This window comes from Accipiter gentilis, chromosome 4 (assembly GCF_929443795.1).
Source record: "Accipiter gentilis chromosome 4, bAccGen1.1, whole genome shotgun sequence".
In the NCBI taxonomy this organism is placed as follows: domain Eukaryota; kingdom Metazoa; phylum Chordata; class Aves; order Accipitriformes; family Accipitridae; genus Astur; species Astur gentilis.
This window is the reverse complement of record NC_064883.1, coordinates 24,533,022-24,549,703: the sequence shown is the minus strand read 5'-3', so window position 1 is coordinate 24,549,703 and position 16,682 is coordinate 24,533,022. Positions and strand designations below refer to the sequence as shown.

At 38.8% G+C, this 16,682-nt stretch overlaps 1 protein-coding gene across 2 annotated transcripts in view; it reads left to right on the top strand.

The window, feature by feature from the left end:
* Positions 1-16,682, top strand: part of ITGA8 (integrin subunit alpha 8) — a 125,974-nt gene that overhangs the window by 24,987 nt on the left and 84,305 nt on the right. For both annotated transcript variants that reach the window (XM_049798484.1, XM_049798485.1), the window contains exons 11-13: positions 34-86; positions 5,560-5,765; positions 7,969-8,160. In XM_049798484.1, coding sequence (XP_049654441.1) covers positions 34-86; positions 5,560-5,765; positions 7,969-8,160 — 451 coding nt within the window. The remainder of the gene's footprint in view (positions 1-33; positions 87-5,559; positions 5,766-7,968; positions 8,161-16,682) is intronic.

Genomic DNA, 16,682 nt, shown 5'->3' with positions numbered 1-16,682 from the left:
TATGAAAGCCTATCTGTTGTTTTTTATTTCCAGATGGCGTCTTATTTTGGGTACACTGTTGCAGTATCTGATGTTAACAATGATGGGTAGGTTACCAAATATATTCAGCTCCACTGAACATTCATAGAAGCAATGCCTGATATTTATTAATAAACATAGGTTTTCAGGTGCTTCATGCCTCAAAATGCTTCTCTTGGCTTCTCTGCTTTTCTAATTTTAACTGTTCACATAGGGTTATTTTTGTGCAATCACAGTGGCACAAGTATTTGCAGGCCTAGTTTGCGTGAGTTTATCTTCCTGAATATTTATTCAAAGCAGCATGGCAGAGCAGGAATGACCAAATTCTTAGGAAAGAGATCAAGGTAGAAGAACAATGAATAAACAGTGCTAGCTACTGTGGGGAAGAGATAGGTGAAAGTCAAAAGTTCATTCTCCCATTCTCAAAAGCAGGTAAGTCTTCTCACATGTGGACCGTCCATAGCTTCGCTTCTCAATTTTAAAAGCTTTCCAATATCATCAGCTCCTCATTCCAGCACCTACTGGTTGGGCACCCATTTTCACCATCCAGAGGACCAAAAAGTGTCTATGGCCCATAGCTGTTGACAGGCATTGTGCTTGTCTGAGGGAGAATGCTGCTTAGCTGCCAGGGTCATGCCTAAGACATTCGGGGATTTCAGGCCCTGTTGAACAAAACGCTTGCTAACTTTGAACTCATGTAAAGTCAGATTAAATATTTTGGAAGATCAGGACTTTAGTATGTGATTATTGATACTAGTTTTCTAGTAAGGAGATAAAGATGCCTGAAGCTCAGAGACTTGGAAATCTGCCCAAAGGTGAGCCAGAATTATATTTAGAGCTGTGATATGCTCTTGCCTATTGCAAAATGTCTCAGATGTGTCTACTTCATATTCTTTTCTTGTGACTATTTCTTATTAGGTGCTTAAACATACTGCATTAAATAATTTTTCTGGGCTAAATCATTGCTTCCCATCAGTGACTATCGACCCTTTAAAGAGTGAGAAATACAAGAAAAGAGAAAAGTAATGAGGTGATAAAATATTACTGCAGTTCCAAAATAAAAACAAACAAACAGAAAAGCTTCAACAGTTTTTGTGGTGGCTTCATAGTACTCCAATCTTTCCAAGTTTCTGAGGTGAAATTTTGTCATAGTACCATAGCTTTTGAAAATTCCTATTTTTATGATATACAGAGTCAGGGTTCATTTATTCCTACCATTTTGCATTACTAATGTGAAAGGGTGGAGAAACATTAATCTAAGTTACAATAGACACTCATTAGACTTTCGGGGAACTTGCTATTTAACTTCTCACTGAACCAAACTATTTCCTGTGCAGGTTATTTCCTGTGGACCATAGGGTTACTTGGCAGGTCTCATATTTTCTGTGTACCTCTAAGACCACAGTTTATGTCAATAATATAATCAAACTGCCGTTGAGGCTTGTGTGGTCTCCCAGTATATATCTTAAAAGAAATCTAATGACTCTCTCTGAGATCCAAACATCCCACAGAAAACAAAACACAAAAAGCTCTACTTGATAAACATGCCTGATTAGATATGTAGTCTGTCTTTGTTAGTTTGCACATATAGTTGATAGAAATATTTATCTGAAAGGGAGAGTAAAACAGAGAGAGGGGAAAAAAAGCAAAAGGGAAATGACCACTTCAAATTCCTTGGGGTTTTTGTGCAGCTAAGGATAAAGGAGGTAGCGATGGCCTTATCAGTATGAGAAACCTGATTAAGTTACATGCTGAAGAGATTAATAGGAATGATGATTTGCTGTAATAAGATTGAAGACGTGGCTCAAAGATCAGGCTCATCCTTGGAAAAAAGTTCTGTAGACCTTCTGCTCCAGCAGTCCTGCAGGTGTTCCAGAGTGACTCTTGCATTTTTATCTGCACCACATCAGGATTGTAGGCAGAACAGGGAAATTGAGGATATTGTTTGAACTACTGTTTAGTTGCCACTGCTAATAATGAGAAATCCACAATGAAACTTAACAACAAGCTTTGCCATCAACTTACAGACTACATTCCCAGTAAAGAGGAAAGAAGAGAACACTTTCAATTTAGACTGAAACAGTCCAATAAAATAGTGGAATAAACTGTTTACTGGTCTTTTATTTGGCCTATATCAAAGCTTCCCATAGTTATACTTTGACCTCTTGACATTTCCCATACTCCTGCTTTTTATTACTCGGCAGGATACAAAGGAACTGCATACAGTCTCAGCAGGTGGTCAGCTTGTTCTTTTTAAAGATTTATTATTTTTTTTATCAGAAGGGAAGCAATACTGGCTGGTTACCTTTCTGTGCTGGAACAAAAACAAACATATAATTTATGTGAACTGCAACATCTTAATGCAGTAATGAAATAAATCTAACAAACCAGTTCAAAATACCACTGCAAACTGAACTGCACTTTATGGTTTAATATTACTGTCTAGGGGCTTTTGATTTTCCTTTGCTTTTATGGCCTTTTAAAGGGGATCACATCAACCTGAATTTGGCTCAGAACTCCAATTTTGTAAATATAAACTCCTACAATTTAAAAGCCAATTGAAATATCCTCCTTCACCAACAAAAATGCATGATTCTAATCACATAAGTATTTATAACTGAACAAGTGACCCCCCCCCTTGACTGCTTGATGTCTAAATACTTAAGCTGTAGGAGCTGGAAGGTAAAACTGACTGTAAAGCATGGTAAGTAGCAGTTGCTTGCTTATTACTCACTTGGAGAGAAACTAGGAATAAGTAAATGAAGATCAAAGAGAGAGCAGGGTAGCTGAAGAATCCTTCCTCTCTGGTCATAGTACACTGCTGTGACAGTGCAAAAAACCAAACCCAAACCCCTAGAATTGCCTGAGGGAGGATTCCTTCTTGCATTGGACTTGCTGAAGCAGCTTGCTTCGACCTACAGAGCTTGGCACCAACAGAGAAGGGGGAAGATCAAGAAGGTGAGGAAAGGAAGGCTTTGGTGTGGGTGGGACACGCTAAGACCTGGAGGGAAGGCAAACTAAATGCTGCGGGTGTTCCAGGTAGCTCTGCTGACCATAACCAGTTTAGAAATAGGTCAATGTAATTTAGATGACTGCCTTCCTCCCGCCTTTCCCTCAGCACATCAGAAGGCGAGACACCTTAGCTACTGGTTTCTGGTCCTTGCTGCTTAGACTATTCATGCATTTTGTACAGTCATTGTCATTTGTTTTAACAAAGTAGAAATTTTCCTAGAAAAATAACCCAGCACTGTGCACTTCCAGCTGAGATGCAGTGATCCCTGCACAACAGACTCCAGCTCCTGTCTGCTTGCTTTCTGTCTCACCTGTTGAATCTTGTATTCTGGGTTAGGCTGTTGCTTAGAGAATTTTAGGCCACTGTGGGTGATAAAAAGTCTGCCTCTCTCTGCACCATTTTAGAAAATCTGGATATTGCTCTATGGACCAGAGTTTTAAAGGTATCTAGGTATCTACTTATTTTACATCAATGTACTGGGAGCTTCCTGGCTCTGAATCTTTTGGTTCCTTACCACCTCTAAAAAAATCTTCCCTTAATCTTACAATCCTTCACTTGTAAAATATTCATTGGAGCCAAGCTCATCTTTTACTTCATGGTTTATACAGCACATAACACTATGGGGTCCCAATCTTACTGGGAATATCTGGACTGCTATGTAATATAATAATTCATAATAGTCCTACTGTGTAATGCTTTTAGTACATGGCACATGTGAAATAACTTGTAATAAAAAGAACATTCATGATTTGTTTTTGTTGTTGCTATTGTTTCATGGCAACCATTTCAGCTGACATTCTGTCCAAACCACGAACATCTTTCACTAGTAGAGGAGGACTTTTGATGTTTAGTGTGAAAGGAAAATCCTACCTTTGATGTCAAGCAGCGTCTGCTTCCTTCCTTTTTTAGTTATTCATGCCATGGGGTAAAATCTGACATATAAAGAATAGAACAACCATACCAAAGTGACTTAACATTTTGAATTACAGTTTCCTTTATGGAAACATACTATAAAGCTTCATAGAAAAATAACATTTCTAGAAGTACTTTGTCACAATTTATAGACTGTTTAAGTTCTACGTGATTAAAAGGCTTTTAGATGAGATATTCTGTACTAAATTCTATGGTATATATCTTAGAACCATAGTATATATGTATGGTAAAGTAGTAGCTAAGCTACTCCTAAATCATACAGGGTGTTTTTTTCTATCAGAATTGGGAAGAGCAATGTAGTGCAATTTTACTAATTGGTTTACTGATGGATAAAGCCTTTGTGAAAACATCGCTATTAGGAATATGATAAATTGAGAGCAGAAAGTTTTCTATAAGTTTTACAAAGTTTGAACAAAGTTTCATGTTAGAGCAAGTGAATACATTTTCCCAATTAAAAATCCTGGGATCAAGTAGTACTAGTTATTTGCAGTAGCAGAGTTCCTTAATATGGATGACCAATGTCCACTGAATATAATGGGAATTGTCCTATTAGTTTACACAGGCTTGAGCAACCTTCAGAAATTAATACTATCATTTCATATCTCAGAATAATCTATTAAGAATATTTCTGTTTGTTACGTGTCTGTCAATCTTGCTTGATTTTATTCTTTACTGTCCAGTAAAGGGTCTTTTTTTCCTGCTAAATAAATGTTGGTAACGTTTCAAAACACCCCCATTTAGAAAAACAACATGCAAAATGTCCTTTGATTAGTCTGTCTTCTTTTACTCATTCTTCTTGGAGTACCAAAATGGACAGAAGGACTTTTCCTTCTAAGCTGCATATTTTTGTGATTTTATGATGTCCTTTCTCTTTAATACTTAGCACAGCAAATTACGTGAGTGCTGCAACTACTTAAGTACCTAATATTTAACAGAAGTGTTTTCAGAAATAAAGCTTTGGCTTTGTCTCCCAGCTTCCATTTGAATTAGTGATGAGGCATTCTCCATTAATTTATGCTCTACCTGTGTTTCATGTATATTACTTCAAAAATCTGCTGGAAAGTGGCAATTTTTGTTCTGTTTTGTTCACTTACTGTTGTATAATTTTTAAAAGCTAGATTTTATACTAAAATTTGTCTCTCACTAGCACTGTTAGAAAGATAGATGGACAGCATTTGTTCTAGTAACACAGATTCCCCCCCTCTTAGTTAAATTCCTGACTTCTGGGTCACTAACTGCAAAGTATAGCTTTTCAGTGTCTATTGTGGGCATAAATTGAAGTGCAAGAAATTCTGTTTAAACCTAGGAAGAAATGTTTTTGCTGTGAGGGTGATCAAACACTGGAAGTGGTTGCCCAGAGAGTGGAGTCTCCATCCATGGAGATATTCAAAACTGGAGTGGGCATGGCCCTGGGCAGCCTTCCCCAGTTGACCATGCTTTGACCAAGTGTTTGGACTAGAACTCCAGAAGTGTCTTCTTACCTCAGTTAGTCTATGACTCTATGATAATTATCAGCTTCCTGTTTAACAAATACATGAACTGTGTTGATTACACTCAGTCTCTCAGTGACACTGTTTTTTGTTTGACTGTTCCAGTTTAGATGATATCTTAGTCGGCGCCCCTCTCTTTATGGAACGAGAATTTGAGAGCAAGCCTAAAGAAGTTGGGCAAGTTTATCTATACCTGCAAGAAAGTGCTTTCGTCTTCCGAGATGCGCAAATTTTGACAGGCACTGAAGTGTTTGGTAGATTTGGCAGTGCAATCACGCACCTTGGAGATCTCAATCAAGATGGATATAATGGTAAATTATATGTAATGTAGTAATATATATCTCTGTATAACATTGAAATAAAAAATGGCTAAGCAATGAATATGAAGTGTCTGTGAAGTGGCTGAAAAAGGCTTTTTAACATGTAACTGCCTTTGAAAGTCACGAGAATTTACACTAAACCTAATGAAACTGATATTGATGGCCAAACCATGAAAATCTTACCTATAAGAGAGCAGTCATATTGACTACAGTGCTATTTTTTACTAAATATTAGCATGTTCATTTGAATAAAAATATTATCTGTTTTATGACTATAATTAAATTTAAATACTTACTTAAGATGTTGCATTTGTTTAAAAGCAAGAGTTCTCCTTCTCTCCTCAAATGCTTGGATGAGTTTGAGAATTGAACAAGGGTCGCTAAGTGGAGCATTTTTCCCCACAGTGAAAGAATTGGACAAGTGCAGATGTACTATTTTGGAATCAGACTTCCATTGGTACTTAAGCACTGAAAGAAACAGGTGCATAATGGCACTTTTTTCAAATGCCTATAGCACACACACACACACACACCAAAATGTTCATGTAAGTTAATTGGGAGCCTAAATTCAAGAAAACAGTCAAAGTACACTAACATGCTTAATCATCTGAGATAGCCTGGATGCCTTGAGCACCTAGAGTTAGCCTCCTAGACGTGGTCAGTAGCCCCCTGGTTTTCCCTGTATGCATTTCCTTACTTCTTATTTCCAGGATGTTAGAGATCTGCAAAGCAGGCATCTCTGCATCTAAAACCCCAAGGAGTTTTTCCTGGAGGTGGTATTTTGCATAGTAGCCTCAAAGATAGTTGGCCCACTAAGGAAAAATTAATGGACTTAGCACCTCCTTAACTTGAGGGCTGTTTTTCATGGTGCTGTAGCCACTAGACTCTTAAGGCAATGTAACCAATGTGTGGCTCCTGTGCAAGGGATGTCATGTCGGGAGCCATAGGACTGTATTGGGGTTCAGAGTACACAAAATCCAAATACCATCCTGTGGGTAGAAACCACTGGATTGTGACTGCTAAGAATACCCTCACTGGGTTGTCCTTCAATCCCACCATGGAGTTCAGCCCAGCTGGACCCCACAGTGGAGACTTCCTGTTTTCTACCTGTGAGCAATAGCAAACACCCACAGCATCTCTGGGCAGGGAAGGTTGGTATCCCTGCACTCTAGCATTCTGGTAAGGCAGGGAGGAGACATTCCTGCTTTTCTCGCTTGCTGTAAAGAGAAGGCAAAGATGGATCTAGAGCCAAAGTCTTCTGCTTCATAACTGAAGGTGCCAGTCATAGAGGTTTGGTCCATTCCTGCCTTTAGAGTCAAGGTACAAATTCCAGGAGCTGAAGTCAAGTTTAACAAAGGAGTCCAGCATCAGCTCCTAGACCAGAACCTAAAAATGAGAGCTGTAGATATGTATCCTCCTCTAGTATTTCCTATTGGCTAGCTCAGCTAGTGCAGCTGTTGAATCTCAGTCTAGACACGTGATTCTCTCCACATCCCATGCATAGGAAATAAGAGCATTGTGAGTTCTGCTTCCTGGGTATGGCATGTTTTAATGCCTCCTCATTTTTTTGAGGATTGCAGTGCTTAATTGCATAATACCCAAGGCCTCCTGTTAAATTTCTGACTTGGTACTATTCCCATTTCTGAATAAGCTGTTGGCTTTGTATAGATGAAACCATATTCTGTTGTTCTCTTTTGCATACTAAAACACTGGATGTTTGAGGGGGTGGGGTTTTTTATCTATGTTAAATATTTTATCTTGAAAAAGAAAATTAATTATAACTAGTTAGCTGCTCCTTATTAATTAGGTGATAGAGGAAATCAAGGAAAATCTGTGTCTGTTTAAAAATATGGAAGTAGAAGCAGATATTCATTAGATCTTGGTTTATTAAAGCTTATTAAATGCCCTGGGAATATGGTGGAGGAATCCAGTGTGGACAGGGTATTTAGTATAATGCAATAACCCCTTCATAGGATGATTTTATAAGCTTTTTTTCATGAAAGTTTGACACAGAAAAGACACTACAAACATTTTTGTATATTTGCCTTAAAACTTGAATCCATACAGAAGTACAGAACGTTGAAGCTCTTGCATGTATATAGCAGAAGCCATTTATGTCTGTTTTCCTGCAGGGACTTAATTTTTGCTCCATTTTAATTGTGCCCATTCTTTTTATTCTTCTGTTGCACTGCAGATATTGCTATTGGTGCACCATTTGCAGGAGAAGACAGAAGAGGGAAAGTGCTTATTTACAATGGATACAGTAATGGGTTAAATACTAACCCTTCCCAGGTTCTCAAGGGAGCCTGGGCCTCACAGTCCATGCCTTCGGGATTTGGCTTCACTCTAAGAGGAGACTCAGATGTAGACAAGAATGATTACCCAGGTAAGATTTTTCCATTAGAAAGGGAATTTCATACTTCCATTCTCTGGAAAATGCATCATGCCTAAACTGCTCCTTTTGGAAGGCAGAGGTCAGAATAAAGAAGAGACATTTTTGGATAGTTCTAGCTTGCTTTCCTGAGAGATAAAATCAGACAAAACAAATACTCCCTTTCCTGTCAAAAGACATGATCAGAAAGGCAAGAAAGGGCTTAAATAGTTACATTAACATAAAACATGTGAAGTTTACAATAAAAACCTTAACCCTTTCGCCCCTACTTCCAAAAACTGAATGCTCTCAGCTTATTGAACTTGTAAGGTCTCCTTCATCCTGGCATTCTTTCTTAATTAAAAACATGTTGTGTTGTAGAAGAAGGGATTGACTTGGTTGTGTTGCTAAGTTGTTTTTTGCTGTCCAAAGAGACACTGAGCTATATATAGATTCTTAATGGCTTTGATTGCTTTACAAAAAAGCAGAGTGCAAAGACATTGCTTAAAGGCAGATATTTCATTTAGGCCTTTCCATCCCTTTTATGTTTTCATTTTGCTATATGGACTCTTCGTTTTTAGTTTAGTTTTGATTCTTCCTTATTAGTTTACCTGACATACATTCAAATTTATCAAATTTGTAACATTAGCTGAGTTTCATGGGGGAAGTATTTTTTTTTAGGCATGTTCCTAGCATCTAAGCAGTCTGAATGTTAGAGCTATTTTAAATGTGCTTGTGTTTACTCTTTCTCCTCTAGAAGCAAATCTGTTCTGTTTCTTTTCATCACAATTCAGAAGCCTTAGCAAGGGTGTGCAGTAAAACATCATATTTGGTTATTTTGAAAGGTTAATCACAATAAAATGCTAATAGTCTTTACTTCCCTAATTTACTATGAAATCACTTTTGTTAGCCTGGGTTATTTCAAGGCTAGTGTTCTTAAAAGTTGTATTGTTTCAAAAGTGAAAATTGTGATTTTCTAAGGGACAAAAATGGGATCTCTTTTACCTTTTTTGATGGATTGTTAAAACCTTGATAGAGGTGTCTTTTTTTGAAAAGCAGAAGAGAGTTCTTGGGAAGGGGTCTTTACAATAGAAATTACAGTTCTACAAACAGAAAAGCTGACTGCAGAGTAATAAAGTGAGGCTATCACAAGACTGAAGTGAGAGGATCTTTAGCATTTGAGAAAAGAAAGGGCTTTTAAACACTGTTCTGACTTTTTGTTTGCATATTGTTGATGTTGCTATTAATAGTCTTTCATTGTCCATGACTAATGAAGTTCTTTTGGACAATGGAGCTCTTTATTAAAGTTTCAGCATTTAAACATTTCCTAAAACACTCACAAGGCCCCCCAGCAAAACCAAAGAAAACAGGATATGGCATTCCTGACATTTCTAAGATTGAAAAGATAGAGAGAGGGAAGGGAGAAATTCTTTCAGGTCTTCTTTGAGTCACATGGGGAAGAAAGAAGAATAGAAGTTTCACTAGTGTATTAGCATACTGTATGTGGAGCATCTTCTAAGCTAATTTGTGACAAGTTTGGGGGATAAGTCATGATCTTTCTAAATGTGTACTGAGGAACTCCTATAGTCAACTGAATTGCGAGATTTCTTGGAGTTATTCTACTTGTCCCGGTTGGCTCCACTATGCATCATCCTAGTTGCAGAATTTCACATTGTGATATCAGCTCACGATGTGTTAGACGATTTGGTTTTATTACATGAATTACCTATTTTAGCAAAAAAAACCCAACCCTTGCATTTACTATAACTAGCTTTTCCCTCCATCCCTCAGTTGAATATCTGGATGAACAGTCCAGAGTACTGGTGAAAACCTGTCAGAAAACGACAGCAGAAAACCTTACTGTCAGTCAACCACTTCTTCCTTAATTCACAAAGACTTGAAGCACCAAAACAGAGCTGTAAAAATAGCACAACCATGGCACAGTATTAGCACAAAAAAAGGATGCCTTCCTATGGGAAAAAGGAAAAAAAAGAAAGGAAATAATATGGGGAAATGCAAGTTCAGGACAAACACACTAGGCAATGAAGTAAGTAATCCTTCTGGTGTCAAAGAGCTTTTCTTCTTCACCTCCTGACGGAAATGCTGAAGGGCAGCCAATGTACAAGGAGGAAATGAGGGACTGAACTTGGAAGGAATAGGAAGTAAGTTTTATTTTAGATGTCAGCTGAGAGGCAGAGTATTTGCTGGCTACAGAAGGTCTAGGAAACTACCCTTTAATTCAGTGCTTCCCAAACTACTGTTTGTGACTGTGATTCAAAGAGGGTTGTGAAAGATTAGAAAAAAATCTCAATTTTTTTCATTTAAGCTTTTTAATGTGTATATTATAAAATCAACCATTTTATAAAAAGAAAAAAAGTAATAAAACCAAATTATGCTGACTCATCACTCTCAGAAATCTTCTCCAAGAAATTAGGTCTTCCATGGCTAGAGTTCAAGCATTGTGTGAAGACATATGAGCAAAAAAAGGGATCATGCTTACAAGAAGTTCAGGACTGATGCCAGTTTGTGAGGACTCATATAGCTATAGCTGTGATTGTATAACTTACTCAAGCCCTTGCACCTAATGTTGTTCATGAGGCAGGCATATCCTTGCTAGGAAATAAGAGGCTGAGTGATGGCAGTTAACTGCCATTTCATTTTTAATGCACCGTGTAGCATTTTCAGAACTTACAGAGTTTCAGACCTTCTTCTTTAAATCAGACCATGTATTAATAATGTTCTTTGAGCAGGTCACAGACCTAGAGGCCAGAAGAGATTACTTGCTTGTGTGGCTTCTTGCCACAGACCACTGAGCTTCATCCTGGGCTCTCTATACTGAGCTCAGGAACCAGTGCTCTTATAGTCTGAGTTACAAGTTGAGGAATATGTTTCCTAAAAAGTGAAGTTGAATCACACTCAAATTTTTCTCCTCTTGGACAAAGGTTAAATCCTCTCTTGGTTGGGAGTTCAATTCAGGCTGAGATCTACCTATTAGCCTTCTGGAGAAGAGCAGCCATTTGGTACAGGAAGTGATATCTTTCTCCCTTCATCCAAATGCCAGGGTAAACTCAGGAACAGAGAAACAAATAGGGAGCAGACAAAGGCTGCCTAATACCCAGTACTGTTCAAATCCTCCAGCTTTCCTGTGGATGGAGGAGTTGTTTCTCCTTCTTCCTCTTCCTGCAACTCTTGGACAGCAAAGGGAGAGAGACCAACTCCTGATTCCTGGTCTTATCTAGAAAAGGCAGAGGAAGATCCTCTTGTCCCCCAGGACCCCAGTTGCGTAATAAATATGAGAGAAAACTGATCATGGACAGGTTTAATGGTGGAGTAGCAGAGGCAGGGAAGAACATAATACAGCCATACTGATAAAAATGAAAGATCAGTCTAGCATCGTAACCTGTCTCTAGCAGTGGCCAACAACAGATGGCAAGGAAATTGTACAGTTGTTGTGATATTTCTCAGAATATTCACCCAGCTCTAACCAACTGGAAGAGCAAGGTGTTCCTGAGTCAGAGGTAGCATCTTAAAATTTAGTAGCCCTTGACAGACTTTTCTTCCATGAATTTGACCAATCAGTTGTAGAACTTGTGTGAACTTTTGTCATCCACAGCAACCTGTGGCAAGGGGCCCCCAGCCTAACTGCACATTTTGTGAAGAAGTAGTTCTTTTTCACTGCAACCCATTCAAGTCTTGAATGTTCCAGTGGGCAGTTTCTTTGGATGTGCCCTAGTTCTTACACTGAAGAGACAGTAAACAATTCTTCTTTAGTCCACTCTTATTTTACAGACCTCTGCCATATTGCCTCCCTCAGCCATGTAGTTTTAGCAATCCTGTGGAAGGAACCCTTATTTACTTAATTGTTCCTTGTGCAGAGGCAAATGGCACACCAGTCCTGCTTCATTTTGGCATCACTGCTGCCTCTTCTTCATACATTTTTATATAAAGAGCAGTGTGTGAAGTGTGATTTACGTCTGGCTAATTGTGTTGCTTCTAATAAAGATTTTACCATTGACCGGGGTTTTGAACTTACCCAACATAAAAAAAAAGCTGTGTCTACCCTACTGAGAAGAAAACTAGAATTAGTACTTCACAAAACAATACTCTCAAATCTTTTTCTTTGGTAGCAGTGATTATGTTTGTGCAAGAAAATAAAGTGGGCCAGGAACTGTGGTCTGGCCTTGAGGCTACATGGCACAGCACAACTCACAATCACCAGATGAAACCCTCCTGCCCACTGAAACAGGATGGCCATATCCAAACTGCCTTTTGGAAAAGGTCCTTGACCCAGGCTGTTCCCAAGATCATTCCTGGCCACTATCTGGGAGAGTATGAACTTGCACACACTAAAATCAGACCAGTCTGTGCTAATAAAAAATGTGGACAGTCCCAATACAGTGCTCAAGCTCATGCCCCAACTTAATATTTATTTCACTTGTGTAGCCACTCACTGCACAAAGTGCAGCATATAGACAGCTGAATGGCCACCTAGTCAACATCATGCCTAAAAATGAAACTTCGTATAGTAGGGTCAGCATACAGACAGGGCTGCTTTTCCATCTCATTAGCAGTCCTGTCAGTGTAATGACCATCAGTCTTCGGCTGCCCTGGAATAGATGTTAGCACTGTAACAGTAATGGACCTCTACTCTCAGCATTGTGAAATACAGGGGTTTTTCTAACCTTTCAACAGGAAAGATTAGTTTTTGTTACTAAGCACTTCCCTTGGTTTACATCTCCACAGCTTTCCAGGGAAGGATTTCTGTAAATTGTGTCATACTTGCAGACACTCCAGATGTTATGTGCCCAGATCTATTCCTTTATTGACACAGACAGAGGTGATAATATGGTAGTCTCTGCTTCGCTGGCTCAGAGATAGTGGGGAACTTTCAACTCTGGGAAGCAGCAGAGGCAGGAAATTGTGCTGATCATCTTAACAGCTGTGTCACTCTAAAGACAGGCTGCTGCCCTCTCAGTGGTGGTGTTCATCACCTTCAGCCCTAAACAGAGTGCTGTTCCTCACCTAGCAGAAGATCTACGATACCAAACGGTGGTGATGGTGGTAATGAATAGATGGATGCTCCTTTCTCTGTAATCATGTAAGAGTTAGGGCAGAACCTGACCAAACTTTATAGTTGGATAAGGCTGGTGAGAGGGAAGCAGTAAGAGGAAGGCAAATTAAGCATGTCAGTCAGATAGATTAAATGTACCAAGCCAGCTCTTTGCTTTTTAATTTGACTAATCAGGGTAACAAACAACATGCAGCTTTCCCAGTCTTCCAAGCATAACACTGACAAGCTTTGTACCATACTTGCCTGAGATACTCAGTATCTCTCCAGTATACAATATGTACCTAGTATTTAAAGGAAAAAAAAACAATTAATCCTCTTAAGCTACATCTACACTGTAAATATGCTGTTCTTTGGTTCTGAACTGTCACTGAACAGTCCATGTCCATACTATCAAACTCACTTTCCTGCCAAAACAGGGTTGCTGCATGCTCTCTTTTGGAGACTAATAATTGACATGGGCCAACTGCTTTAGGGCCATTCTAGTGATACCACCACAGACAGTGCAGATAGATAGGCACACAGGTACATTTGGTGGCACTAATCTACTACCACTGACATAATTGTAACATCTTTCAGCAGACAATCCATTTCACAGTTTTTTGACAACTCATGTTCTAAGGTCATATTCAAAGGAGAGGATCCGATCTTATGCTGCTATAGTAAATAGTGACTTAATGCTGTTACTCTGGATTGACAGTCATGTAAAAAAAAAGGGGGGGAATTAAAGGAATAGATGGGGGAGCAGTGAATGGAGTGAAAAGGATGGGCTTATGCTGCTATAGTAAATAGTGACTTAATGCTGTTACTCTGGATTGACAGTCATGTAAAAAGAAGGCCAATTAGAGGAATAGATGGGAGCAGTGAATGGAGTGAAAAGGATGGGCTTTTTTCATCAGTTTAAGTGCAAGTAACAGTGGCAGTTGGAAGGAATTATGTGCGAGATTCTGTGCTGCACTTTTCAGTGCCAAGGTTAGGACATGGCTAAGCAGCATGGTGCTGTATCTGAGGCTGTATTGGTGAGGGCCGTAGCAGTTTATATAGCCATGGGATTCTTTGTAATAGCAGCTTTTCGAGGTCTGCCCAAGATATTCTGAACTCCCTGCCTCAGCACAACCTTCCTCGCTGTCTTCTACACTGAAATATCTGAGCAACATAATGATAACTTTCAACACAGGTTCCACTCCACTCACCACTAAATCTGCAGCTTTTAGGCCCCCTTTCCACTGTCCTGAGCTTTATTTGTGTCATCAAGGCCTGGAGCAGGGAATGAGGCCTCAGCTTAGGCATGTATTTTGAGTTGTACTTTATTTTATTTATAAATTTGTCTTTTCCTACTAGCATAGTTCAATTTTCATAGGAACAAAAGAAATCCATAAATCTGCTTAATGGGAAAGAAATTTGTTTCTGGCATCCGTTCAAAGCTGGTCCCCACTGAGTGCTTGGAGTCTGTGATTATCTGGGTGATGGTGCTGCACTTCCAGCTGGTTCATCTATCTGTGCAGGGCTTAAGCAGTTCGAGGCTGTAAGGTCTCCACCCTCACATTTCAGCATATGTTCAGTCACTTAATGGCTGATTATAGCTGAGCAAGTAGTTTATAATGAATAACTTACTCAACTCATTAAGCTTGCTTTCTTGTTGTGGCATGCCCTCCGGCAGACTATGGTTTCTTCAAATGTGTTTGTGAACCAGGATGGTTTAACCAGTTTCTTTTAACAGTGTTCGTGGATTTAGAGCAGTGCTCTAGGTGAATTCAGTATTCAAAGACTGTTGATTAGTTAGTTAGTTAGTTGCTCAAATAAATTATGCACTATTGTTTCTGCTCTCTGCCTGTTTAGAAGGTGTGTAACAAGTCTTCCTTGTTAACTTAGAGAGTCACCCTGGAGTCAGTGCCACTGAAGGTTCATCTTCAAGGTATCCTGGTTTTATGCAAACAGCTGTTGGCCTATTCTTTTGGTTATTCTTTTTAGTGAAGCCTTTGTCAGCACAGGGAAATGTATAAAGGCACCTTCATGCCTTGTTATTTTGGACTCAGTTATTATCTTAAGAATAGTATGTAGTTAATATAAACAAATGACTCCAGAAACATTTTAAGAAGGAAACAAGTGTGATAATCAGACAAAATTTCCCCAAAACTTCAGTAATCCCATCTAATCTTATTGAAATAGGAGTATTTAACAGCTCCATCTGCTGAGTACATTAACTCAAACAGCAGAAAGAAAACCCTCAAGTTTCCTTCTGAGAGGCAAGGGTTCTTCAGCATTCACAATTTTTTTGAGAACAGGCATTGTGCCAACAATATCACAAATCGTAATCTAGTGATGATTAAATTATGAAGTTGGTCTAGGAGATCGGTGGAAGACAAACAAAGTAAATCATTGAGAAGCTGCATCTGCTCTGGTAAGAGGGGACTGCTGAGCGTAGGAGCCAGAACAAGGGTGTGGATTCTGCCAACAGATGCAGAAAAGCTGAAGTGTTTCTACCAGCTAATTATGTTTTTACATGAATAATCAATCAAAAATGTAGTGACAAGTCAAGAGTTTCCTACAAATATGTTAATTTTGTGGCAAATTATTATCTGTGTAGTTTACAGGTACACTTTTCTAAAATTCTTTGAGGTACTTAATGAAATCCCAATATTGTGCCCAATGGAATATAAGAATAAAGCAATTGATCCTAGTAAGTAGGGATTTACTGAAGTTGTTATCAATTAATATGTATAATATGATTAAAATAACCAGGGAGCTGCTAAAGTCTTGTGTACAGACCCCATCAGTTAATATTTAAAATAGGGAAACAATAACTAGGTATGATTTAGGAACTAACTACTAGACAATGGGGCTTTATGTTTATGTCAGAAAAGGTAATGGATTGTGGTCTGGTCAATAAACCTTGAAGAACTGCTTGGAAATGCCAAGATTAGGGAAGAAGTAGGTAAAAGGTAATTCCTACAAGGGGAGATCATGACCACCGAGTCATTGACCACCTACTGAAATGATACCACCCACTCAAGACAGTGAAGGAAGAAGACAGAGTCTGCGCGCTAATTTACATGAGGGGTGAAGAAGAAAGAACCAATCACTAAGGAAAATAACAATGAATATGTATTACTTAAGTATATAAATGTGGAAAGTTTTGAGACAAAGGGGTGCTGTCTTGAGACAGGCACCCATTCATGCACATCAATGAAATTAATTTGAAAATACTTTGACTCTGTGTGTTATTGGCTTGCACACTGGGTAAATGAACCTCGTTTGTGGGATAAAAAAATGATAGAACATTAACTGCCCTCTTTTGGATTTGTTTGTAGTATTATGAAAGGGACTTATTCAGACAAAAGGGGAGCATTGAAATGAATTAGCCTTAGGTGTTATCCTTAACAGACCTGCTACCAAAATGGTTGCAAAACACAGGAGGATCAAGGCAGTTGAGAATGGTAGGATTGGAAGAAAGTGACTCTGTTTTGGG